The sequence below is a fragment of the Scophthalmus maximus genome, chromosome 14 (assembly GCF_022379125.1).
Source record: "Scophthalmus maximus strain ysfricsl-2021 chromosome 14, ASM2237912v1, whole genome shotgun sequence".
Classification (NCBI taxonomy): domain Eukaryota; kingdom Metazoa; phylum Chordata; class Actinopteri; order Pleuronectiformes; family Scophthalmidae; genus Scophthalmus; species Scophthalmus maximus.
The window spans coordinates 10,640,835-10,668,319 of record NC_061528.1 but is presented as its reverse complement, the minus strand read 5'-3'; the positions used below and the strand labels follow the sequence as shown (position 1 = coordinate 10,668,319).

Sequence of the window (27,485 nt, the reverse complement as noted above, 5' to 3'; positions counted from 1 at the left end):
GTAATTAAAATGTGATATTTTTTTTGCCCCGCCTTAACTGATTTCCATCTCCTCATTGAATACATAAATATGTTTAGATGCAGATAAGTATTTACATAGCTTCACAGTGTATGCTCAGTGCGAGGACTTGAACCAGCGACTCCCTGTGGACATGCTTTCATTCCCTGAGCCTTCAGGACCGAACCATGTTTACACTTTGTCCTTGACCCTGTTTGAGTTCAAACCATATTTTTACGTGATGTTTTTGTGACCCTCAAATAAACAAAGACCGTTCCTGTCTTTACAGAAAAAAAGCTAAATTAATTCATTATTTATTATACATGGTATCTGTGTCCTTCTCTTGATAATATGATGAAATAACAGTTTCCTTGTCAACATAGAGCTCATTTCTCTAATCAGTTCAAAAGATGAAGTGCTAAGTGTATGCTAAGCTAACTGGCATTTTCCAAGACATCTCCCGAAAAATAATTGAGCGAAAATACAAAGCTTGTATGGTCAGAGATGTCATACGAGAGGTGATGTCATTAAGAAGTCGCCAATACGTCAGAGAATGATGCTGATAAAAAAACGCATCAAGTATCACTGCATCCTACAGGACTATAGACACAACCTAAAGCTTATCTAGATTGAAAACATAAGATCATATGGTAGAGATGATGTCACCATGACATCACTATGGAGTCAGAAAATGACTTATCTTCATCTTATTTATATTAAACCAATCGTTTTTCATCGTATGGTATAAGTGATGTCATCATGACATCATTGTGAAATGGTATTATTACATTTTAGCATTTCCCGATTGGGGTTATATACAGCTGATGATTATAATACATCTTAATTGGAGTGGTGCATCAAGTTACTGCCAATACCTCATTACCTACTGAAGAGCCTCTGCTAGTTTCAGACTAACACAGTTTTCCTTTGTATGTGTTGGTTTATCACTACATTGAGGCAGAGGAAAGCTCTGTTTTGTTTTGTGTCTGGGGGCTCTCTCTCGGGCACATGACGCCAGCTTTTCTAAAATTCTAGCTACGGCCCTGAAATGGTCACGGGAGATTGCTGCTGATGGTATCACAGTATCACCTGCTCCAACAAGATCAAACAGGGGATTTCACACGGCGGCAGCCTTAGCCTATTATATTCTTAATCCTCAACGCAATTAATCTGTGCCATGTGAATTAAATTCATCCATTTTCGTTTTTTTAAATGTGCTACATGAATTACTTTATTTACCTCTTTATTTTCAAACACGATGACTTTCCTTTTCGGAGGACTCAAGGCAGAATCATTGTGTTTTAAAGCCAGATTTGTGCAAAGCTCGCGCAATTCACTGACAGCTGCAGGCTCGCAGAGGAACAAGAGCACGACCAGGAGAAGTTTGTTCCCTCCAGGAGATTTCTTATGTCTTTCACAGGCTTAATTTCAGTTTCTGGCAATTCAGACAATTAGACATGTTCAAATTAGAGTTTGTCCACAGACTGCGGTGAAAATAATCACTGTCACACAATCAGGAGTGGTCTGTCTCACTGACAACCCCTCCTCCTCGTCCCTTCCCTCACACTCTGTAGGTTGGGTTTATACCCCATCTTGTGGACAGGCTCGTGTGGTGTTGTTGTGGAAGAGAACATCACAACCTGGTGTTATTTTTTTCAACTGAGGGACAAAAATTCTGTTTGTATGTCAATGTCATTGCATTCTTTTCTTCTTTTTTTTAAACAAAGACCTATTGTATTCGCTAGAAGTGTATTTGTTGATGAGTATTGACTTTACAAAAGGTTTAATTACCTAATGAGCAGAGCAGGTAACAGCCAGGGGCCCGAGACATCAAGTGGAACAGGTTTTCTCTACGTGAACATGGTTATTGTAGCAGTTATTTGATTAAGTACATATTTCTGAAGCATAATATAAACTGAGGGCCTCAGTTTGTCACAAGGGCCTTGAAGGATCTTAATACAAATACTAGCTCATTCTCATTTGTACATTCATGTCTGTTATTAAACTCTGAGTTCTTAGTCACTCTACAGTCGTCAGAGTCTATAACATAAACAGGAAGCAATTATGATATAGAAAGACAGACACTTTGGAAGATACCTACTAACACTAACCTAGGACTGTAGATGTATTCACATGAAAAGTGATCTCTTCATGGCCAGCGTGGATCAAAACAGCCCAGAGGTTGAGGCCCCCGGTGTCGAAATCTAGTCTTTAGAATTTATAGAGATCATTTTATATTGTGTGTACGTGGTGCATGTCAACAGCATGAATACGTGTTCAGTCATATTACCAGATCCTGACTGACTCACATCAGTTCTGGAGCAGAGGTACAGAGGGAAGAACCAGGTGGTCGATGAGAGTCTGAAGAGAAGAGAAGTCCGGATGGAGCTGTCCGGTGCTGAAACACACCACCGACACACAAACCCCCTCCTGGTGGTTAGATGACACGTTGTGTTTGTTATCAACAGGGTCACAACATGTGACATACCCTTTGATTCACAGTGATCCTTCACCAGACCATCTCCCGGAGACCCCCTGACCTTTGCCTGTGATTGGCTGTCCCCCCCCCCCCTCTTGCTCAGTGCCTGTCCACTGAGTGTTCATGTATGATGATGGTGCCGGCGTGTTCCACATTACCGGGTCGGTTTATAATTAGCTTCATGAAAGTATTTGTGGAGTGGCCCACTTGAGCTCAGCTCCTGCATGGAGCCATTCTTGGTTTCTCACTGCCACCTTGTGGATTGAGGGTTTCTCTCTCTCTGTGATGATGTCGCAGGTCACATCTTCACCATCCACCACCACAATCTGTCCGTGGGACAAAAAAAATCCAATGTTAGTGACTGGCGGGTTTTTGAAACTAACAACAGCAACAAACACAACAACTGTGAACGTTTGTGAGTGATCTCTGATCCCAATACCGATATGGTACAACCATGTGCTTGGAGATGGGAGAAAGAAATAATAATCATTTCAAATAAAGATAGATTTGTATTCCGGTTCAGGGCTGTGCTGCTGTCACCCCCCCCCCCCCCCCCCTCCTCCACCCCACCCCCTCCTGCCCCCCCTCCACCCTCCTCCACCCCCCCTCACCCCCCCCTCCTCTCCCCACCACCCTCCTCTCCCTCTCCCCCTCATCCACCCCACCCCCTCCTGCCCCCCTCCACCCTCCTCCACCCCCCCTCACCCCCCCCTCCTCTCCCCACCCCCCTCCTCTCCTTCTCCCCCTTCTCCACCCTCCCTCCCCTCTCCCTCTCCCCCTCTCCTCCTCCCCGACCCCTCCCCTCCTCTCCTCCTCCTCCACCCCCCCCTCCCCTCTCCCTCTCCCCCTCTCCCCCTCCCCGACCCCCCCCTCCCCCCCTCTCCTCCTCCCCGACCCCTCCCTCCACCCCCCTCCCCTCCTCTCCTCCTCCTCCACCCCCCCTCCCCTCTCCCTCTCCCCCTCCTCTCCCCACCCCCCTCCTCTCCCTCTCCTCCTCCTCCACCCCCCCCTCCCCTCTCCCTCTCCCCCTCTCCTCCTCCCCGACCCCTCCTTGCGTGATGTGTTGCTCGTGGCATCAAACTTCAAGTCCATGTTCGTGACCGGGATTCTTAGCGGAGCTGTTTAGATCCCGGAGACAAGCAACACTCCTAGAAGAGAAGAGGAGAAGAAAAGAAAGAGAAGAGGAGAAAGTGTCAGTGCCCCGCCGACACGCGGCGTCGCCCCGGGTGACAGCGGGTCCCATCCACCCCGACGAGCAGCAAGGTCACCTTGGTCTGGATGTAGTGGAGCAGGGGAGCTCGGCTCTCCTCTGTCTGCCCCCCTTCTTCTTCTTCTTCTTCTTCTTCATCTTCTTCTTCATCTTCTCCATCAGCTGCTGCTGCTGCTCTCGGAGTACCGAGCAGAGAGCGCAGCAGCCTCCTCTTCCTCCTCCTCTTCCTCCTCGGGACTTCACTGGGTGATAAATCCACTTGTGCTCATCGTCCCTCGCTGTTCACCTGGACACGCGTCGTCACGGTGAGTGGCTCTGCTCCTCCGGGGACTGGAGCAGCGGAACCAACTCCTCTGTCGTGTTACTGGAGATGATCTAACAGGTGTTTTGGTTTTGTGTTTCTTCCCCATAACGATTATGCTCCCTGTGACAATAAGAGGTGGTGTGCGTGTGGACTGAATGGGTGTAGAAAGTATTTATGCTCGTCGAAGCTTTGATGCACCACGTTGGTGTGATGTTTGTGTGTGTGTGGGGGGGGGGCACCGACTTCAACCTGCATCACAGTCAATAAGGCAATAATCACCTCGAACAGAAACAAAAAATACATTACTGCTGATCATCTGGGCCAAATGGATCTCCTCTCTGAGGTTTTTCTTTTTAATTATTATTTCATATTCCTGAGGATGAGATATCAATGTGTTACAGAGCCCGATGTCTGCCTCATTTAAGCAGGATGGCAAACATGAAGCTCCATCATCATCCAGCCTGATGCTGCCCCTGTCGCTGGTTATTAAAGGATCAGTTTGCTTTTGTCGACTCAATAGTTGTGACCTAACTTGTCGTCCACTCTTTATTATTTACTGACTCGTCTATTGATTCTGAATTCCATCCCCTGCCCGCCTCTCGAATGTGAACTTGTAAGGCACATTTTGCCCTTCGGCCACAGGTCTGTGTCTCCAAGTTACATCTCTTTCAGTGTTGAGCCGCAACAGACACATATTCACTGCGCATCCCGCTGTCTGTGCGCCTTTCTCCCTCTCCACCAGACAGTAGACAGGGGTTGGGGGGAAATAACGGAGGGGGGTTGGAGAGAAAAGAAAAGAAAAGTGAGCAGTCCCTCTGAGGTGAGGACTTTGGCACAGGGTCTCGGGAGCGATGGCGGCGCCTGCACCCTCCTCCTCCTCCTCCTCCTCCTCCTCCTCTGGCGGCGAGCCGGAGCCCAGCTCCACACGGTTACGACCACCGGGCTCAAGTAGGTCCATCAGCGATCAAACGCTGTTTCAAGTGTGCTATTTACTTTGCGGGGCGATGCCATTAATCATTTCCATCGAGGGAGACATGGGGGGGGGGGGGGGGGGGGGGGGGGGGGGGGGGGGGAGGGAGGGAGGGGGCAAAAAAAAAAAAGGAAAAAAGAGCAAAGAAAAAAAAAAGAATCCGCTGCCACATGAGAAGGCTTCGTCCTCCACGGAGCTCCCGGAGGATGCTGCTGTCACACCGACGTGCTCCACGACATCACACTGGGCATCACACTGAGGGCAGTTAGCCTGCGAGACCACAAGAAGGGCTCGATCCTATTTATTGTTAAAAAAAATTTAAAAATTTAAAAATATATCTTGTAATATTAATATTAGAGTGATTTATATTAATAACAGCATATTAGCATTTTTAAATTCCTTTCCCCCCTCCATTGGTTTGGTTAAATGTGCTCTGAAAGGCTCAAGTGCCGGGGGGGTGAATTCACCTTTATCAAGTGGACTAATGGCACTCAGCACTGTAGCCCCCAGGGGGGCACCAGAGTGGGGACCACAGGCAGCTGATTCTCACCAATGAATACGCGTGACGGAGGTCTGAAATCATGTTCCATGTGCAGGAGCGATCGTGTCACGAGAAAAAATATTTTGGGGGAAATACAACATAAAATCTCTGGCTCCTATATTTATTATTTGATTTTTAATTTTTTTTTTTATTATTTCGATGGTAGAACGGCTTTGCGTTGTGAATTGTGTGTGTGTGTGTGTGTGTGTGTGTGTGTGTGTGTGTGTCTGATGATGTTAGAGGCCCCATGCAGAAATCAGATGGTTTGCTTGTATTGTATTGGTTCAAATATCATATATTATTTTCTTCCAATTTTAATTTCCTCCCTTTTTGTTTTCTCCTCGTTGCTCATCTAATTCCCTCTGGTCTGGAGGGAGAGAGAGAAAAAAAATCATTGTGAGGACTGAGATGAAATGCGTCCAATGAGCTGAGCAGGGCAATGATTTATCTAATGGTCCAAAGCAAGGGTTAAATTGGGGTGTGGGAATGGGATCATCATCATCATCATCATCATCATCATCAGCACCCCCCCTCCTCCTCCAAATGTGTCTGCTTCTGAGGGTCTTGCCTGCAGCCCCCTCCCCTCCCAGGCGGGGAGCCCCTGATAACGCAGTAATTCTCTGTCTGTCACCGGTGCTCACATTTGAACCGGCATCTCTTCGCCCACTTAGATCTGGAGGCGGGCGTGGATCCAGAACGACTAATTCATTTCAAGTCCTCGCCTGAATCACGAACGGTTACACCGGGTGGAAACAGTCCAATCCAGGGGCCCGCGGAGGGAGCGCGGCTATAAATGTTAAAAAAATAATCCCAACACACCCAAGATGGCTATTTTTGTTTCAGCATGCGACTTCACTCAACCTCATTCTTTTCCATCTATTCTCGGGATTAAATGGATACAAATATGCAATGACAATGGATTCTCCTTTTGTGTCATTTGAAAGGCCCCCTAATTGTTTTCTTTATTAATCATAATAATTTCAGGCTATGATGCTTGGTGTGGAGTTGCACATGGGTGTACTAGGAAATTGGGAATGAAGATATGTGGTAAGTCTTTTTCTTTTTTCAACTGTTATTTTCAGTATTTCCAGTACAATTATTCAAACATTTAAATTTGTCAGGGAGGGATATCATCTCTGTTGTCAGTGACAATGAGCTCCATGGCCTGCATCGTTTCAATGGACAACAAGGGGAATTTTTTTAAATATCATCCAGACGGCGATTAACCGTTTTAGAAAGGCATCGAGGGCCAGAGCATGACTTGACCCCGGGGCCGGAGTTTGAGAGTGTGTGGAGGTGTCACCACCACCGACCGACGACCGACACACACCGTGGCGAGGGTCGCGCATCAGTGCGCAGCGCACATTCGTATTTGTTCCTGGCATTTTTGAGCGACAAGATCTGCTGGTTTCATTAGGGCCATTTAATTGCATTGGACTTCAAGTCAAGCTGCAACAATGAAAGAAAGAACAAATAGAAATAAATAAAAGCTTTACTCTTGTCGTGTTGTTACGAGCCGTGAAACAAATAGGGGTTGTCTCTTGCACAAATTCAATATTTCAAGATTGTTTTTACTCGTGCACTCGATGGCCCCCTGCAGGATTTATTGACAGATAATATATGCAACGTCTTTTCTCACGGACTCTGATGTGGCTCCGGGCTGCCGCTGAGGTGACAACAGAACAATCCACAGCCACATGACAGCAGTTTGTGTCCGCTCGGCTTGAATTTGGTGCTGATGTCACCGGCCACTACCTCCCACAGAGACCCCCCCCCCCCCCAGTGCACGGTATGGGACCACCCTCCACCCTCGCCCCCCCCCCAAACCACAGAAAGTCTAGATTCCCAGAAGGGGGCCGGGGCGAGGGGAGAGCAGCAGAATCACTAGTGAGCAAACAGCCGCAGCTCTCAACATGTACGGCAAGTGTAACCACTCTCCGGACCCCCCCTCTCCCCCCCGCCATCGTGTAGGGTTTTTGCAGAAGAACAACAGTCTGGAGGAGCGCAGCCGGATCGTGAGCTCCCTCCAGGAGCGCACGGCCAAGAGCCTGCTGACCTGCGACAACGGCGGCGGGGACGCGCGCTTCAGGCGCACGGAGACGGATTTCTCCAACCTGTTCGCCAGAGGTGAGCGCGAGGAGAGGGGCTGCAGATGGAGAGGAACACGACACGTATACGTCAAAGATGTGCAATTCAAATTACACTGCGATGCATTTAACATAAAATATGAAATCAAACAACATAGAAAAACAGAGATGGATTTTCTCATGACCAAAAGCACAAACATGATTCTGTACATCGTTACAATGAAGCATCTTTTCAAACTATCTATATTGCATTTTGTCTTGCCTGCATGTTAATTCGTGATTGCCTTAACATTTGTTTTAGGATTTGCACAAAATAGTTGAAATAGCCAAATGAGTAATTATTATCCTGCTGAGAAACCCTGAGGTCACCAGAGAATTCAACAGTGACTTGTGAAAAAAGGATCTGCAAAATGTCACAGCACGAGAGGAATCTTTAAGTTCAGGCTAAACCACAAGTGACCCCAGACAAACACAGATTTAACGGGTGTCTTCTTCTTTTTTCATTTTTATTTTTCGTAAGATCTGTTGCCTGCTAAAAATGGCGAGGAACAGACCATGCAGTTCCTGCTGGAGATTGTGGAAATACTCACCAACTACATCCGGAAGACCTTTGACAGATCCACCAAGGTGCTGGACTTCCACCACCCCCACCAGCTGCTGGAGGGCATGGAGGGCTTCAACCTGGAGCTCTCCGAGCAGCCCGAGTCCCTGGAGCAGATCCTGGTGGACTGCAGGGACACCCTGAAATACGGAGTGAGGACAGGTGAGAGAGACCCCGAAGGTGCGGCTAACATGCCAGAGTAATGATTACAGATGAGGCTTTTTCTCTCTCGCACATTCTCACGTGATGAATTGTTTTCTGGGGTATCATGTTGCTTTGTCGTCTCTCTGTCGATGGCAGGCCACCCCCGGTTCTTCAACCAGCTGTCCACTGGATTAGACATCGTTGGGTTGGCTGGAGAGTGGCTCACCTCCACAGCCAACACTAACATGTGAGTACTGTGCTACGTCAGGTCACTCCTTTAAAAATGATCTTTGGACTCTACAGATGCGGATGATAATTGTTAGCAATAAGAATTCGACCCAGAGTGAAAAGCTCATTTGTCCTCATTGTTTTTCGACGTCTCCATTGGAGGAGGAGCTTTCATTTGAAGGAACATTTGTAGTGACATACAGTAATTACTGTTTTGGGCCTAAGAATAACCTTCAGGCTCTAATAGAACATCATTCAGCGAGAAAATAAAAAGGCACAGAAGAAGACATTTGTACAGCTTCTCCCCCCACAGTCCTGTCAATGTGGGCCTGTGCACAGGCGGTGGTCACATAATTCAGCCCTGCAGGCAAACTAAATTGCATATTGATTCGCGTTCACAGTTTACATGGTGTCTTTGTTTCATGTAATGCTAGATCCTGTGACATAACAATGCTGGGGGGGGGGGGGGGGATAGCCTCTCCCCCTCAGACCATCTGCACACAATATATGAGCAACTATCACTGGGGCTCAGCAAAGACTCTTATGTGCACTGATGTACTGTAGGAACATCTTTACTGTAGTGCAGAGCAACACATCACATCTCTCTGAGGCCAATGACGCTGAGGTGTTGTTAACACTGCTTTAGAGCGGTGTCGGGTTTGAAATATTCTCTCCCCTAATGTATGTAAGTAATGGTCAGACAAAAACATAATGCAGGACCGTTGTATTTGATGCATCATTAAGCAGCATCTGGATGAAATAAGGAGATAACATTTAACCAGGGGTTCTGGGACTTCCTGGTCAGCCAGTGGTCCGAGATGCAAATATGTCGGAGGTCCTTTCCCACCATGTTTCCCATTCTCATTGCCATTATAGTAGCTATTTAGATAAAAGTGAAATGCTGGAAAAAAAAAGTGAACCATTAGTCTCAGACAGTTAGATCTCCATAGCGTTGTGTCATCAGTACTTGACCATTAACAGATTTGGATCTCATTTATCAACGCTCAATCAATCTGTTGCTAATGCTTTATTGATTCTTAAGCCATTCATTTAAAAAAAATTGTGTTGCCAAAAAAAAAAAAATAATAAAATTCAGCTTGAATGATTAGGCTGTATGTTCAGTGACTTTCTGTAAAAGACAAGCAATTGATTTGGACCAAATTAAATTTATCAACAATTTATTGATGACAGCATTATTAACAACTTAGCATCAACAACCCCACATTTTCTTATTAATGGCTTATAACTGACTTACAAAGCATTAGTAAATTATTTCTAACTATTAGTACAATTTATAAAACCTCCACAAAGGGGAACTCCTGATTTTATATCGGTATAAACCTTTAAAACAAGCCTCTAAATCTTGAACAGTGTTGAACAGGTTTTTCATACAGGCTCTAATCTCAAATGAGGAAGCGCTTGTATTTTTGGCAACATCACAGTTGAAAACTTGTAACAGAAGGCGGGGGTTGCTTACATACTTGTAATTTACCTTTATTAATTACTCCATCAACCGTAATTACCCTTGGCAGATATTGACTGACACTAATAGACTGACAGTCACATCCAGGGTCTTACATAATCAAAATGAGCGAGCGTTGTCTGCATGAATGAATGCGGTGAAATTAATGTGCGACATCTGCAGAGTGGCATCTGACTTGTTTATTTCCCCCCCCCCCCCCCCCCCCCCCCCCCCCTCCTCGATATCACCACTCTCTGTGTTGATATGTAGAAGATGCTGTGGGGCACAATGTGACATCCTGTAATGTTCCACTGATTCATTTTCTCTCTTTGCATGACTAGAGAGACACTCTCTGTTTGTAATTAGAGGCATATTGGTCAGAAGAAGATGGATGAGTCTGTCTGTGTTTTAAATCCCAAATCAACTCCTCTCTGAGGCAGAAGGGACTTTAATTAACTTAGATGGTACAGAAAAATTTGATACTGTACTTTTAGAGGGAAAAAAGCATGGAACAAACAAACACAGTCCTGCAATTACAAGGTTTAACTTTGTTTTGTAAGAGCAGGCCGTTCTGCTCTTGCTCCATGGTTTATAATAATGGTTAATCACATTAAAGGTACACTGTTGTTATATTTTGAATATTTTCCCTGGGTTTACATCACAATTTTCCCAAGTTCGGGGGAAAATGCTCGATTCATACAGAGATACGTGGATGCGCAGTAACTATGCTATGAAATTAGAATATTAAAAATGACTGTTTTTAGATTTTTTATATTGTCAGAAAAATGTATTGTTCCTATTGTGAGTTCAAGTTTATGCTTTGTTTTCAAAAAGCAATGAAAAAAGGGTTCACATGCATTTTCTACTAAATGGTGATTCGTTTCTTGTTATTTTAGGTTTACCTATGAGATCGCCCCTGTCTTTGTACTCATGGAGCAGTTGACACTGAAAAAGATGAGGGAAATCATTGGTTGGCCTGAGGGAGAGGGTGACGGAATATTTTCTCCAGGTAAGAGCCGAACCCATAATGGTAATAAAACAGGACTCGGAGCAAACATTGTTATTAAGTCGAATAATAAAAAATATATATTGTTAGCAATGCTCTGAATTTGTTGTTTTCACTGTAAAGATCTCACCTAGTTAGTTGTAATAAGCTTAAGTTGTGTAAATAAGCTATAAGCTAAAGTTATGCCATCACACTTGTTACATCACTTAAATGTTGCAAATGGTACATTTGGGGCTAATTTGACCAAAACCTAAAGTACCTCAAAGCTGTGCGTGATTACTGTGCTTGAGAAAATGTGTTGCTTCTGCAGGAGGAGCGATCTCCAACATGTACAGTGTGATGATTGCCAGATACAAGTACTTCCCTGAAGTCAAGACCAAAGGCATGACAGCTGCACCCAGACTGGTCCTCTTCACCTCAGAGCATGTTAGTCCTGCACTGTCTCCTCATCAATCTTCATTGTTCTCCTGCCATTAATCGCAATCACATTAAGTTTGACAATTAATACCAGTATCTTAAAGAGGCAACAGACAACTTTCGTGCCCATAACAGTTCCTTTGTGCCCTAAATCGAGTCGTCAAGGACGAATATAAACACGGAAGATGTTATTTTTCTATTGCCGTTACACTGTGCAATCAGTTTTAACATCATAATAACAGGTTTAAGCCTAAAAGATGTCTATTTCAACTTCCACTTGTACACGTAATTTCAACCTGGGTTGTGACAGTTCGCCATCTCTTCTTGCAGAGCCACTATTCCATCAAGAAAGCCAGTGCAGCTTTGGGCTTTGGAACAGAAAACCTGATCCTTTTGAACACAGACGAGAGGTTTGATTTATACTTGACCTACATGCACGCAGCCTGGTGAAATCTCAAATATGTGGACGTCTTTCTACTGCACACCCTTCTTCTTTTCCAGGGGGAGAGTCATTCCTGCTGATTTGGAAGCCAAAGTAATAGAAGCCAAGCAAAAGGTGAGTGTCAGCCACAGTGACTCAGATAATCGTCCCCCAGCTAACTTATTTATTTACCTCGGCCAGTGACTCCGTACAAGGAGAAACACTCACATGAGCCCTGGAGTTTACTTTTAGAGGAGAAAACACTTATGTGTGCCAGAGCAGCAACATTATTTCACTAAGGTTAATGCTTCCTTCTGCTCTCTCCTGGAAGTAGTTCTTCAAAGGTAAAATGATGTGCAGACTGGAAGAAATTGGAAAGCAATTATGCCCCAACAATAGGCACAGGCAGGAAGAGTGCATTATCTGAGAAATGTGCTTCAGCCCATCTCTTTCATGTCAACGTTCGCTGGGAGAGAAAGAACATAACAACTTGAATTCAGCCCAGAATTGTAGCCAGTGTCTCATTTCCCCCCCCAACGCTTTTTGTTTGCAGGGGCATGTTCCGATGTTTGTGAACGCCACCGCCGGTACCACTGTCTACGGAGCCTTCGATCCCATCAATGAAATTGCAGACATCTGTGAAAAGTATAACATGTGGCTTCATGTGGACGTAAGAGAATGTGCTTAATTATCAGTAACACAGATAAAAGCGGTTGTAGATAGCAGCCCCCTCTTAGGCCAGTGTAGTTTCCATTACCGTTACTTGATGAATCGTCACTGCAATAAGTGTGTCGTGTCCTCTGAAGGGTGCTTGGGGAGGAGGTCTGCTGATGTCCAGGAAACACAGACACAAGCTGAACGGAGTAGAGAGGTAAGAGAACACAACACATAATGTTAATGACGATGAATATAGTGAGCACACTACATCGACTTTTACACATCAAGTTCAGGGTACTTGTCACAGACAATACTTCTCAGCGTGTAAAAACAGTTGTATCTAGTCTTCTGTGGCTCTGGAGAAGCTTTTTAAAGTCAGAGAAAACACCAATTTTTTAACCTTTACGATTCACCAGGCGTTGTGCGGTATTTACCAATAGATTCTATTGGAGTTGCATCACAGGAAATGTAGAATCCATTGGTTTGGGGGAAGAGAGCTGAAACTTTCTCAGTGGCCAACGTTTTGGTATAGAATAAAAAATCTTAAAAAAACTTTCATAAAAGGCAAATAGGGAATGCCCCTTTAAAATCTACGCCATAAAGTGTAAAATGTCAAATCTGCAGTCAGCTCACATGGCCACAGATGTTTTAGCCATTCCTTTTGATACTCATGCATGGATATTGGCATGAAATTTAAAATGGCAATGTACTTCTCAGATTACCACTTCTGTTCCACACGCACACGCACGTACGCACACGCACGTACGCACGCACGCACGCGCACACACAGTTTACTGTTTCAATATCCTTGCAGGGCCAACTCAGTCACCTGGAACCCTCATAAGATGATGGGGGTGCCACTGCAGTGCTCTGCCATTCTGGTCAGAGAGAGGGTGAGAGCGTTCTTCACTTGTGCCACAGCACAAACAATGTGCACAAATAATCACAGATGCTCGCACACACGAGACATTTTCCGCTTTCCTGTGCTGTTTTATCTCTCATCACAATTGTTTTCCATTGCAGGGATTACTACAGAACTGCAACTCCATGTCTGCAGGCTACCTCTTCCAGCCAGATAAACAGTACGATGTTACTTACGACACTGGTGACAAGGCAATTCAGTGCGGACGGCATGTTGATATCTTTAAGTTCTGGCTTATGTGGAAGGCAAAGGTGCGCATTTGTCTCGAGCCGTGTGTTACTTATTGCCTCCATATCTAGAATGAGATGGTAAAAACTCATTATTCTTTTTTTCTTTCAATCCACCTAAAAGGGAACAGTAGGGTTTGAGCAGCATATCGACAAGTGCCTGGATCTGTCAGCGTACCTCTACAATAAGATAAAAGACAGAGAGGGCTTCAAGATGGTGTTTGACGGAGAGGTGAGGTCATTATTTCTACCGATAGGAAATGTCTTTCAAGTGAATACACAAATGTACACTGAAGATGATATGCTTTAACACTGAAGGAAAACTGTCTTTATTACACTTATCTGAACTCTGCTTTACACACCTGATGTTTTGTGAACAGAATATTTAATAATCTTAACTTGGTTGAAAGATTGATTGGGTCATTTTGCATCGCCGTCACGTTGGCAAGAAAAGCTGAAATTCTGCAAAGCACTTTTTATTGGCACCATTACAAATATTGTTCCAATTTCCTCTTATCAGCCACAGCACACCAACGTCTGCTTCTGGTACCTTCCACTGGGCCTGCGAGGCTTGCCGGATGGCGAGGAGAGGCGGGAGAGGTTGCACAAGGTAATGACTCTTTGCTTTTAAAACTCTGCTTCTAGTTCCCCTGTGTCTTTACTTTCACACTGATTAAGATAACCTGCTTACAGATTCAGGGACTCAATGCAACATCACTTACTGTGAATTTACTGGATATTTTCCCGCTGTATTCTCACATGGGCTCACTTCGACATTTTCCGGAAATTTTACAAGGCGGCTGGCAGGAAAAGCTCAGGAAAATGTGCAAAGCGACATTCGCAGCCATTTGCCCCTCCGGAGGAGTTCAGGAATTGTCTGAGCAGCAATGTAGTACAAGTCAACACATTTGTAGAGTTTGGATGGTAACGCCACGTTTTCCCACAACAGGTGGCCCCAAAGATCAAGGCCATGATGATGGAGTCTGGGACAACGATGGTGGGATACCAGCCACAAGGAAACAAGGTCAATTTCTTTCGTATGGTCATCTCCAACCCTGCTGCTACCAGGTCAGACATCGACTTCCTCGTTGAGGAGATTGAGCAACTGGGGCATGACTTGTAAGAGCTACCACTTTCACTGTAAAGCCGACCACTACCCCCAAACATCTGGAGAGCCTAGAGCTCAGCTTCACATCCTTTTTTGTCTTATACAGATGTTGACATTTTTGCTTACAATGCACAACAAATAGTAACATGCCCTGTGTGTCACTTCTCTGTCTCGTCTGTCTTTAGCAGCGGTGGCATATAATTAAAGCATTTGCACAAGCGGGTGTCTGAGTAAAAAGAACATATACGAGAATCACACATAAGCACACCGTTATTCTTGCCAAACAATAATATGTTAAGTGTGATGTCAATGTGATGAGTTTAACGAAAGGTTCCTTTTCATGTTAATGTGACAAGAATATCTGAGCACTTGGATGATTCTGTCATATAGCAGGTATAACTGTCATTTTATTGTTGTACTATATGAAGATCAGTATCAAAAAATGAATAAGATCAAAATATTTTTTCACAAGTATCAGAGCACAATGTAGGGAACCTCACAGCATTGACATAAATAGTATTAATGTAAAATATATACATGATGTTCTGACTGTTGGTGCTCCATCTAGTCTATGTCATTATCAAGCCAGATGCAACGCCATATTGTACCCTAGCTGTTACTTCCCTTTGATATTACATACGTGCGGATATATAACACAGTCATTGTAACAGGTACTGTACTTGAGTGCTGTGTTTTTAGATATTTTTGTGTAGATTGTGTATAGTATTGTTACATTGCCTTTGTGCCAAATGTGTCCAGGTTTTACAGTGAGAAAACCCTATATGTAAATCAACCAGTATAGTATGTGATAGAATAATAACTTTATTTATATCAAGAGATTATAATTGTGAATAGGTTACCTGCTATTCTGCTCCATTCCTAATGTATCCTTCATGATTGGAAATTCTGCTGTATCATACCAAGTCTTTTAGCGTAATTGTGAACCAAAGAAGGGATGAGTTACAACATGTACACGGACCTTATTCGAACCTCATGGATGAATTCATATGTTTATGTAAGAATACTTTAACTTGCAGCCCTTAACTTAGTGCAATCCATGTTGTGTAACTGTGCAATGTCATTGTATTTCACTGACTGAATGTTGTCCGGACATTTGGCTCGATGTGGGAGGCTCGACTGGCAGTGCAGCTGCTGCTGATGAAAAGCACAATGCTAAACCATGATCATGTGGCAGCTTATATTCTAGGGACATATGATTGTCTGTATTATAATGTGTTCAGTGGCGTGAGACTGTAATATGTAACATTTTGTTGTGTCCCAACATGCTCACTGCAGGCACACTTTTATGTTGAGGAGAAAACTATGTGAGAAACGGGGATTATTCATCATATTTTTTTGCTTGAACAATTAAATGCACAGTGTTTGCTACTGTAATAACATTTAGTGAACAATTGTACATTTCTGAATTAGTGGGATAAAACGTCCCTTGTCAAACTCAATGTAGGCACTTTAACCTAACCTCACACTATCATTTGCAGAGTATTACTGTTTTATCCACAGCACTAATAAAGACATGGGCTGTAGAACATCTGCGGACACAGTTTTTTCAGTTTGTGAAAAAGGACCTTTGAACTGATAAATAATCTAATAAATATGTGTGGAGAACAACACTGATGTGAGAGCATCTTGGATAAGATTGTATGTTGCACTCTGTTGTGTCATCATGACTTTGGATTCAGTTATACATCAGGGAGGTTGAGCCTCCTATGATAAAACAGAAATACATTTAGACTACTCACATTATTTGGTATTTTGCTGGGCCTCGTGCTGAGTGAAAAATACTGTTATCACCAATCACATATTGACGATAAGGAAAATCTATAGATGTTTTACAGCCGGGGTCTCTGAGACCATAAATAGAAGTAATGAATTATTTTCTTGCAGACGATTTCTGATTCATGTCATCAGATATGAATCAGGTTTATTAGCAATTCTCTATAAGTAGAAAAGGTTAGGAATTAAGCAAGTTGATGAAAACAGTGTTAAGTAAGTTTATTTGTTTGATACTGTTCATTAATCGCTGTCAAAGAAGATTGAATGCATCACAGTATCAAGGTGGTCACAGTTAACGGATGAGAAGATGTTCTCTGTACCGTTATCCAGCCTTTAGACAAATATATGCTAAATAAATTCAATATATTGAGAAAGAAATTGCAGTGGGGTAAAATAATTAATTTACAGAAATTTACAGGGCTTATTGTTTGGGGTTATTGTGTTTTCCATCTCATGTTCTTGAAACTGTTCACTTTATAGCTTTCAGTCCACCTGGCTGTTGCCAGTTGGTGGGATTAATCACCGTGTGGAGGGGCTTTTTTTATTGGCTGATCATCTCATAGCCTAGATTTCACGAGAACTCCCTGCCAATTCCTTCACTCCTCTCATTACTCACACTTTTAAGATATTTATCATAAAACGCATTCCGCTGTGCTCTCTTAACATTTTTTTCCCCTCGAGGAGGCTATTTCAAGGCTCTGCCTGGCTGCGTTTTATTTCGACACAGCCGTGGAGGGGACTGGCTGTTTCAGTGGCTCTCCTCCCATCCTCCCGTTTTTCACCAGGCAGACGCCGTTTCTTTGTTTCACGGTTGAGTGCAGCGATCATTACAGGCTCGGTGTCACGGGCTGCTTTGTAAAGTTACAGCGCACAGAGGATTAAAGGAATAACCACCCATAATGGTGTAATCAAAATGATAACCCTTGACTTATAGCCACATCTATAGGGAGAGTTATTTTTTTTGGGGGGGGGGGGGGGGGTTTGTTTGTTGATCACTCTAAAGATGGCAGTATCACTGACGGTTAAACGTGCCAAAGCGTAATGACATGGCTAATTTGGAAGCAGGTGTTGGAGAATCCTATAATGATTAAATGCAAATGAAATCAGACCTTCAGCCGCTGTAGTTTGTCACAGTCTAGTAACTCTGGACATGAATGAATGGCCACCCAAAGTAAGTCCACACAAATATCAGTCGCTCTATTCACAACAAGGCAACAAAAATGTTTGGATTTGGTATGCGAAGGCAAATTAGGTATGGCGAGGTTTGTCACACAATAAAATTGATATCTAGCAGTTATGTGATCAACCATCAGTATCGCCGTTAATTTAACTTCAGGTGGGTAAAAGGATAAGGAGCTGGAGCAGTTGTGTATCTGCGGGAGCCTCTGTGTCTGGAGGGGAAGTGGGCTCTGAACACCAGACTGTGAAACACTGACGGTCTCGGCACTTGTCCGTTCATCCTCCATTGCACAACTGGCGCGCACGCGAGGACACGCGGACACACACACTCTTTAGAGCTGCAAATGAAACAAAGACAGTTGAATCTATGAAGCTCAATGCACAGCCTATTTCACCTTGTGTTTATTGTATTTCCGTGATGGTTACGCTTTTTGTTTTCCAATGCTAAGGCAAAGTTTCCTCTCACAGTAGGACAGTGGGACATTCACCCATCTGTCCCATCTTAGTTGTGTTAAGTCCTGTCTCTAATATCTACAACTACGAGTCTTGTCAGTGGTTTCCTGATGTGCCAAATATATCTCCCGCCCCTGGGAATCACTGCCACATTAGCTTCCTGATAGATACTGACATTCCCATTGTGTAAGGCAAGTCTAATGAAATGATGATGATGATAATGATATTGACTGCGGGCTGCTTGCCATCCCATCCCCCCTCTTCTCTCCACACACACACACACACACACACACACACACACACACACACACACACACACACACACACACACACACACACACACACACACACACACACACACACACACACACACACACACACACACACACACACACACACACACACACACACGATAATGATTGGGAGGCACAAACAGCATTGAGAAAAGCTGTATCAGATATACAGAATGTACAAAAAGAAAAGAAGAACAAAAGGAGGGTTGTGTTTTAAAGAAGCATTTAGAATGAAAAGAACACACTGTGGAATAAAACAAATATAAAATAGCTCTGTAACTAAAACTACGGATCATCTCTCTTTTTTCAGCGTACTAGTAAAATCTTTTATGACCAGTTTTTACCAAAAATGAACAAACAAATCCTCTCTACCAAGGTTGATATTTCATGGGTCTATGCTGGTGAGGGCTGCCTCCAGGAAATATTAGCCATTTGCTCGCCCTCAAATGAGAGACTAACAAAGACTCTCTCTCTGTTCACACCTACTCTGCTTTTATAAAAAAAACTACTAGCAACATCCAACCCTGGATGCATTGGGTATACCGAGAGAAAATAACACTCAAACCTCCACGCACTGGCAGCAAAGTGTGTGATTACCGTAATTAAATACGAGAGTCAATTTGCAACTCACTATTGTTTTCACATTAATTTTGCCCATTTTGTTTTACTCGAGCAAAGATACAGCGCTATATTCTGTCTGCCCTGCACTAGCTGTAGAGGATGGAGGTAAGTTTTATAAAGTATATGTTTTATCAATATTCCACTAAGAAACGTTAACTGAGGTTATGTGATACTGTTGTTACCATCACACTACTTATGCAGATCTTAATATTTATCATAAAAAAATTTATTGAAATGCCTTAATGAATAATTGTCTGTTTACATAAATCCAAGGATCAAAATTTGTGCTTGTAACTTGTATTTTCAGGGTTACTGTACATACGGAATGTATGTGTCCATCTCTCAGCAATCCCACGGCGATTTCTTCAATTATTCCATTTTGTAGCCTGTGCTTCTGGTGTGTATTTGCCTCCATATTCTGTTCATTTTACTCTCAAGCACAAAGCATGCTTGACATTAGAAAACAGTGATAACAGAATCAATTGTAACACCTCTGACTTCTGAGGTAATAATAATGGGTCACACTTATCTAAATTGCCTCGTCCTATTGACCGAATGCCCACGGCCTGATTAATCTTGGCAGAAAGTAAATTTTAAGCAGGAGATTAATAGTCCAGGGACTGTAACTTGCCTCTATGACTGGAGACTGTAAACCTAATGTGGCGCCTGTTGAAGTTGAAAGGTGGATAATGAATGTCTCTGTTGGACATTTTATAAACGAGCCCGGGGGCAATTACACCGCAGCTAAACAAGTATCTGTGCACTGATTGTTATCACACTTACTAAATGAATGAAAGTACCCCCCGGCACATCACCAGATTATAGCACACAATATATATAATCCAATGCTTTGAGGCACCTGCTGTTTTCTATGTCTAACACTGATTTTTTTTCTTTGCTGAATAGGAGCTATGGGTCCGGACAGGACTGGACAGGAAACATGTGTCCGATCTTGCTGCAATTAAAATGATAAACAACAACAATAATGACATGATTACTGCTTAGTAGTGTGTGGCTCTGCTCCTGCTCCATCATCTTAACACAGGCTTTTTCTAATTTACTCTAATTCTATCTCTGCCTCCCAGCACAGCAGAGTGCATTATGTCAGCACAGAGCAGGTATTTATTAGACAACCCTTTCATCCTTCCCAAAAAAATAATCACCTCTCAGACACACAGCACTAAGCAAATATAACCCAGATGGTAAGAGCTGATGACGTCTGGAGCTGTGGCTTTGCTTACTACGCAGAAATGCCATATGCAGCAAGCAATTAGACCTAGACGTATTCATCAAATTATAGGCATTTTAAATTTCTGGCCACTTCTTTGTTAGCGTCTTCCTCACCTCCTCCTGATGCCCGAACAAGAGTACAGTACTCTTCTTTGCAGCTTTAGCTGTAAATTCCTTGGAAGATGGAAGTATAAATCTGAGAGAGCATCCAGAGCAGTGATCACAGAGTTTTAAGGCGTCAGCAAGCTTCTGCTGAAATACAGAGTTTATTTATCTGCACCTTGAAAAGAGCAAGTGTCAACACGTAAAGTATATATCTCACTGGTAATAAATAATGGATATAAAGATCTGTTCAAATGGAACAATGAAGAATTTAAGTTTTAAATGGCTGCAAATAATGACTAAAGGTTCTGTTTTTGACACGGATATGCATACGACATATATTGAAACTTATCTTGCACCAAATCTTTTTTCAGTTGCTTACTCTCTTCTTTGGAAATATGTGAGTCATATCAATTACATGTCTGTGACACATGTTTTAAGATCTATGTCGGTGTTTGTGTGCAAATGTAAAATTTCAAAAATATGAATTAAAATGTTTGCACTCCCAGGAGCTTAACGTCTACAAGTCTCTGGTATTTACACATTTGAAGCAGGAGACAAAAGCGTAAAAAAAATAATGTCAACAATTAAATCTTTTTTTATCCGACTATATCACACCGATGCTTGATCTACTCTCTTGAATGTGGGAGCATTTTAAGCCAAAAATATCCTCAGTGTAGCCTGCAGAGAGAAGGCTGACGGGATAAGTGATGATTAATGAGGAGAATCACAATGCTGAGCAAGTTTATTTCAAATTATTTGATAAGAGCAGCTGCACTACAGAGATATTCAATTACATATACATTAATCTGCTCTCGAGCCCGGCGTTGTTTATAGCATTGATGATATCCCTTATTATTACTGTTTGATAACAGAGACCGTTTTATTCTCTCACATCTTCTGCTCTGATGCGATTATACGATCGAATCAAAAACAGAATAAAAACATAAACAAGTTTATAGTTAAGCTGGGATTTTTACTGATATTACTAAACTATGTTAAAGGTTATAGATGGTGACGGGGGTTAATCACTCACCTTCCAAAATTGCAGAATGGTTTTATCCCATGTATCTTTAATCAACACCAGTCATCACATATAGAGCCACACTCAAGCAGCCAACGTCCAGTATACCAGACAATAAAATGGACAAGATAAAGGCAGAACTCAAATTGACTGCACATACGCTGCCAGCACATTGAATTTCAGACAGTCACACGGCACGGTGGTGCCGTAGAGCAAGGCATTACTTGATGGACAGAAATATTCAAAACTTTTGCTTGTACAATTTGCAATATTGCAAGGCGATTTACAGATTAAAAGTAAAGAAGTGTGCACTGTGGTTATCAGCAGGATTTTTTCTTATTAATATTATATAAAAAAAAGCTCCATTTAGAGTCTTGCATGGTTGATTTAGGTTGAACTGTAACGTTAACTTTTTTATGCATGTTTTTATTGTTCTGTCACCTCCTCCTTCCCATCAAGCAAATTGTAGAGAGCAGATAATCAATGACAGAGTCATGATACTGTCAGACACTAACCAGTAGTCTACTCCTGAGCAGGATTAGCCTATTCTCCATTGGGAATTCATAGGCAAGTCAGGTCAAGTAGAATTTATTATAAACAACAAATGTTAAGCCTAAGTGCTCTAGAATCATAGCAAAGAAAAGCAATACCAGCATGGAAAAATAGTGTGTCTGTTGTTTGCTGAACAAAAATTATATATTTAGACAATGCACTATGTGAGGTTCAACACCAGATTTTGACTCAATTTAGTTGAAATCATTAAGCATTTGTGCAAATGTCTCATGGGGACACCCCTGAGGGTGTGGGGCCCCATGGTGGGGCCCTTGAGGCATCTGAAAATCCAGCCTCGCAAAAATCAACACATAACTAAATCAAAAACAAATTTGCTTTCCACCTAATTTCTAATTCTACCGATAAAAATTTCGAAACCTTGATGAATATAGTTAGATCGAACCTGACAGTGCTGCGGCTGCTGCTGCTGCTGCTCATCAGATCACACTTCACCGAAGCGGAAGTGCTGGGAGCCAGGATGGAACCGCCGGAAACACGGACGACACTTGTCACGGACATAGGTCACGGGACGTGATCGGGAGGAGAGCCGCCTGCTGCTGCTGCTGCTGCTGCTAACCCGACACAGCTAGCCCACCCCCCGACTCACACATCCGGGGAAACATGGGGGGCTCCCAGAGCTCGGAGGTACCAGGTGGAGGAACCGAAGGCTACCACGTCCTCAGAGTGAGAGCGGGTTTTAGTATCTTCTATGTACTGCGTTCCCTTCACCTGAGACACCTGCGGAGACCTGGAGGAGGAGGAAGAGGAGGACAAGTGTTATCGTTTAATTCTGCTGCCGCATACTTGACAGGACACCGCAGAGCTAGCAGCTAGCTACCATCAACTGTCAAAGGCTAACTGTCAAGATAGTTGACTGACAGCTCGTGTGAAGTGTGGTGGTCTGTGTCAACGCCCCCCTCAACCTGATGTGAATGTTATCATTCACCCGTGAGCTTGATATGCTCGTGTGGACTTTCTCCACCCGCTGGTTGTCACTTCACGTGTCAACGTCTTCGTCTAACGCAATTTACACTTAACAATTTACATGAGCGATTCGACTGCGCGTTTGTTTTAACGCATGCGCAGTCGTTGACAGCTGTATCCGGTTGGTTTCCTGTTTCTCCGACAGTGCTCGTGGTCCTGTTGTATCCTGCTTGATGCCTCTTGACTAACCGGTGTAACCACTGTGGAACTTCTGGAAAATTGGGCGTGGACCTTCGTTGTGAAAGCCCCGTTGTATAGCTCAAATAAAAAGATAATGAAATAGCCCTTTAATGCCTCCCAACCCCTCCCCCTTTAAAAAAAGAAACCAGTTTGGCCACGCCTGGGGAAATTTACATGATATTGATTTAGACATAAATCATTTGTGTTACTTTTAATTTAAAATACAAACAAAAATCAGTAGGCTCTTTTTTTTGGCACTTGAGTTATGCATTGATGCATTTGAGTCCTTTCACTTATTTTACCTACTGAAGTACACTTTTGAATACAGGACTTTTTTTCTTGTGAAGGAGTAGCTTCACTTTGTTCCATTGGTAATTTTACTCAAGTTAATGTCTGAGTTCTTCTTCCTCCACTGCCTCTAGCCTACATTTCACCCTTAAGTATTCCACATAAATGTCTCTCCATTCAGGCTTCTATTGCCCCTTTCTCTAAGATGCTGTATTTTACAGGTGCAAGAGAATTCCCCCAGTCACCGTGCAGGACTGGAGCCATTTTTCGATTTCATCATTTCCATTTGTGACATAAGACTGGTGAGTTTACTTCCTATAGCTGTGAACCTGCTTTTTTACAATAGAGTATTAGGGCCATATAGAACCATATTGATTTTCGAGAGTATAATAATAATTGAGAAGACTGAATATTACTACTTTTTTCTCATAATGTTACAACTTTTGTCTCATAATATTAAGTCTTTATTCTTGTCATATTGACACTTTTCCCCCTCTAAATCTGAGATTTTTTTGTGGCCCTAATACTCTGTAGCTGTAGCTTTACTATGTCTCACACAGCCATGGTATTTGACTGTTTTTGGATGGATCGCAGAACAAAGACAATGACGCCCTGAAGGAGCTGCTGAAGATGAACGTAGAGAGGCCCATCAAGATGCTGCTATACAGCAGCAAGTCAATGGCAGTGAGGGAGACGTCCGTCACACCCAGCAACATGTGGGGAGGCCAGGGGCTCCTGGGCGTCAGTATTCGCTTCTGCAGCTTTGAAGGAGCCAATGAAAATATTTGGCATGTCTTGGTGAGTGTTGCAGATCATAGAACAGTAGCATAACAAAATGTTCAAAGACGGTACAGAGCAAGTTATTCCTATGACCTCATGTGTTTTATAAATGTTTTGAGTACAGGAAGTGGAGCCAAACTCGCCTGCATCCCTGGCTGGTTTGAGGGCCCACGCCGACTATATCATAGGAGCCGACAGCGTCACGAACGAGGTACCTGCTCTGCAGATTGGTGCGTCGGTGTTGACACAAAGGCGGCAGCGAGTCACTGTGCTGTCCTTCTCTGCTCCCCGAACAGAGCGAGGATCTGTTCTCGCACATCGAATCCCACGAAGGGAAGGAGCTGAAGCTGTTCGTCTACAACACGGACGCAGACAACTGCCGTGAGGTGGTCATCACTCCCAAATGTGACTGGGGTGGAGAGGGAAGGTAGGACAGTCTTCAAGAAAATCATCTACTTTTCCCCTTGTCAGTTAAAAAAATGGGAATTTTTGTTGTGATATTTTTATGAATCCAATATAAGAACTCACTGGTTCATTTGGCTATTAACATACATAATAAACATAATGTTCCAGGTGCAAGTCTGGCCCCTAACAGATCAGATGATCAGAACACTTTTCACCATTATAGTTAGATTACATTATGAACCTTCATACTCAGATTTCAGTTTTATTTTGGTAGTTTAATTTAATTCAAGATCTTGATTTATTGTTTATAATAGCGGTGGTCATGCTTTTTATATTTGTTGTATAATATCTAATTTAATATTTGCTGAAAAGTAATCTTTAGTCCATTTTTTTTTAAATTAAAAAAAAATGTATTTTTCTTCAGTGAATGGCAATTTTAGTTTTAGATCGTCTTGTTTTTCTCAGTAAATGTCAAATGAAAAGACTTCTCCTGTCCAGTGACAGCTGGATTTAATAACTGTTTTTGTGGAAAATCTAGGGAGGTTTTTAAATTGTAGCTGTGCTGTCAGAACTATTACACCAGATGATTTCTCTGTTTCTTCAAATCGTGTCTAGTCATGTTGACATTTCACATCATCTTTAAAGCGTCCATGATATGTCTGCACATTTTCCCTCATAGATTTGCTGCATTTCTCTCACTTCATTCAGTCTAGGATGTGGGATTGGCTATGGCTACCTGCACAGGATACCCACACTGCAATTTGCAGAGGGCGAAAAGATCCATTCCCCTGCACAGGCTCCGAATGAACCCTCCCCTTCACCTAAAGATGGATTCACAGAGGTAGATAGCTCAGAATATACTGCATTTGCATCCAAAGGAAAAACTTTATTTTGACGTCATCTAGGTTCAACATCTTGTGAGGATTTACGGAGAAATGGATTTTGGTTACCAGGTCCATCTCTCTGCCGTGATTCCAACTGTTCCGGTCGCTGTGTCGTCTTCTGCATCGACTGGATTAGAGCAGTCTCTCGCCGGCTGGTCGGTCGTCTCTAATCCGACCTCTGTCCTCAGCAGTATACAGACAGGTACTCCATCATCTTTGTAACACAGGCTGTTAGAATTGAGGTGAGCTCGATCGACCTATAATGATACATGCAGATGAAGTGAAATGCATGTGAAAAAAAATTAATAAAAATGTCTAAAACTACAAAAAGAAAGAGCAAAAGCCAAAAGTCACATTTACCTTGCTGTTGTTCTAACGTGTAACAACAACAATAACAGTTTTGCAAAATATATTTTCAGGGCACCCTACGATTCCACTGCCCAACCAAGCCCCCTACTCACTCCCCCTGTCTGTCAATCCTACTCCAACAATACCAGGTGAGTAGAAATTATTTTGGGGCCTAAGCTTACTCAGCTACTCTGCTAACATAACATTCTAATGTATATATATATATTTGTTGCACAGGCTTGATGTCCTTACCTGGAGGTCTTCCACCATTTCCAAATTTGCCAAACCTCAATATGTCTTTGGCAGACATACGCCAAGTATTGCCCCCTGGAATTAAATTCCAACACCCAGGTAATGTTTTTGTTCTTAGGCGTTTGTTAAGTTAGTTGTAAATAAACTTTAAGTCTGATGTTATTCTATGTTTTTCCTACTGTCTGCAAAGAACATGGAAACACTATACTAAGGTGGAAGGGAATTCTCTAGGGCTGGTATGAGCAGGAGGGATGATTACAGCAAGGAGAATCTCTTTCAGCATTCATATGGGCCGCTGAGCTGACTTTAGTTTTTAATACAAAAATGAAAAGTTGTGAGACCATCATTAACATTGTTGGTTATGCAGCGTTCAGAACGTTGTGCATGTTATGGTTAAATGCCTAAACAATCACCAAATATGGGATGGAAAATCTAGCTCCTGAAATGTTCCCAATTCAAAGTTGAATTGGGAACTTCCTCCTCTCAACCTTCCCGGTGTGGTTCCTTGTGTTATTCTGCCTCCATATGACTTTGTTCTTCCTCCCATCACAGCGGACACAGCTCCTACTGTTACACAGGACAGAATATCTCCCTCCTCCCGCATTCAAATGAACAGGTCACTGACCAATACCCCGATATCATCAACGACCACCTCTGAATCAATAAAAATCACAATGTCCATAGACTCGTCTTAGCAGAGCTCCATTTTACGTTTGTCAGTTTGCTCAACTCTTGACACAACATACAGTCAGTCAATCAGCTGCTCTGGTCAGTTGACAGATTCCCCCTACAGCGCCTGTTTCTTGGATACTGGAATTACGCCGCTGTTCTTCTCAAGCAGTTTGCTGATGGACTGAAAGAAAAATTACAAGAATCAAACTTTTGCTGCAGAGTACAAATATGCACTGTGCAGCAGAAAAACACTTAAAAAGTTCACCTCTGTCAAAGTATATTAAAATTTAAGTGGGTTTTTTTGAACAGGTTACTTTCTAATGTGCAAGTCAGAATCTTTGCATTTTTCTTTTGGGTAAAACTTCTTCCCAATAGTGTTCTACTGGGCATTTTCCTTTAAATGAGCAGGTTTTCTTGCTGTTGTAGCCATGGAATATTTAACAGTTTTGTACAAAAAGAGTTTGTTTGATTAAACTATTGTATTTTCTCTATCTCTGCCTTGTATTGTTATTGCTCATCTCCTGCTGTCATGTTGTGAGCATCCCTTTGTACGTAACTATGCAGTACCAAACAAAGACACGTGGGGTCAGTAGAGCCCCAGGAAATGTTTGCAGACTGCACACAAAAATGTCTCTTGAGGTAATAACTACGGATGTCAACTAA

General features: G+C 42.8%; 2 protein-coding genes and 1 long non-coding RNA gene across 7 annotated transcripts; 2 read left to right on the top strand and 1 right to left on the bottom strand.

Annotated features, from left to right (window-relative positions):
• The first annotated feature begins 3,537 nt into the window (after positions 1-3,537).
• On the top strand, positions 3,538-16,410 carry LOC118320464 (glutamate decarboxylase 1). 3 transcript variants are annotated; one of them, XM_035651294.2, is made up of 17 exons: positions 3,538-3,991; positions 4,733-4,938; positions 6,486-6,548; positions 7,473-7,628; positions 8,109-8,351; positions 8,490-8,580; positions 10,920-11,032; positions 11,340-11,455; positions 11,777-11,856; positions 11,948-12,002; positions 12,421-12,537; positions 12,674-12,738; positions 13,339-13,417; positions 13,548-13,697; positions 13,798-13,905; positions 14,194-14,283; positions 14,623-16,410. In XM_035651294.2, the coding sequence occupies exons 2-17, from the start codon at positions 4,842-4,844 to the stop codon at positions 14,794-14,796; spliced, it is 1,797 nt and encodes a 598-aa protein (XP_035507187.1). In that variant the 5' UTR covers positions 3,538-3,991; positions 4,733-4,841; the 3' UTR covers positions 14,797-16,410. The 3 variants fall into 3 exon arrangements, with proteins under 3 accessions (XP_035507187.1, XP_035507189.1, XP_035507188.1); XM_035651296.2 differs by lacking the exon at positions 4,733-4,938 and having other exon boundaries at positions 3,539-3,991; XM_035651295.2 differs by lacking the exon at positions 4,733-4,938 and having other exon boundaries at positions 3,539-4,068.
• LOC118320468 lies at positions 10,253-23,264 on the bottom strand. Of its 3 annotated transcripts, none has more exons than XR_004796324.2 (4): positions 22,868-23,264; positions 22,433-22,777; positions 12,625-12,721; positions 10,253-12,503 (listed from the first exon to the last, which is right to left on the bottom strand). It is a non-coding gene; the product is annotated as an uncharacterized LOC118320468 (long non-coding RNA). The 3 variants fall into 3 exon arrangements; XR_004796325.2 differs by having other exon boundaries at positions 22,909-23,264; XR_004796326.2 differs by having other exon boundaries at positions 22,976-23,264.
• Positions 22,572-27,313, top strand: gorasp2 (golgi reassembly stacking protein 2). Its single transcript, XM_035651297.2, has 10 exons — positions 22,572-22,713; positions 23,703-23,783; positions 24,076-24,279; positions 24,386-24,472; positions 24,558-24,688; positions 25,375-25,507; positions 25,620-25,752; positions 25,970-26,047; positions 26,136-26,249; positions 26,703-27,313. The coding sequence occupies exons 1-10, from the start codon at positions 22,651-22,653 to the stop codon at positions 26,843-26,845; spliced, it is 1,167 nt and encodes a 388-aa protein (XP_035507190.2). The 5' UTR covers positions 22,572-22,650; the 3' UTR covers positions 26,846-27,313.
• Positions 27,314-27,485: the final 172 nt, after the last annotated feature.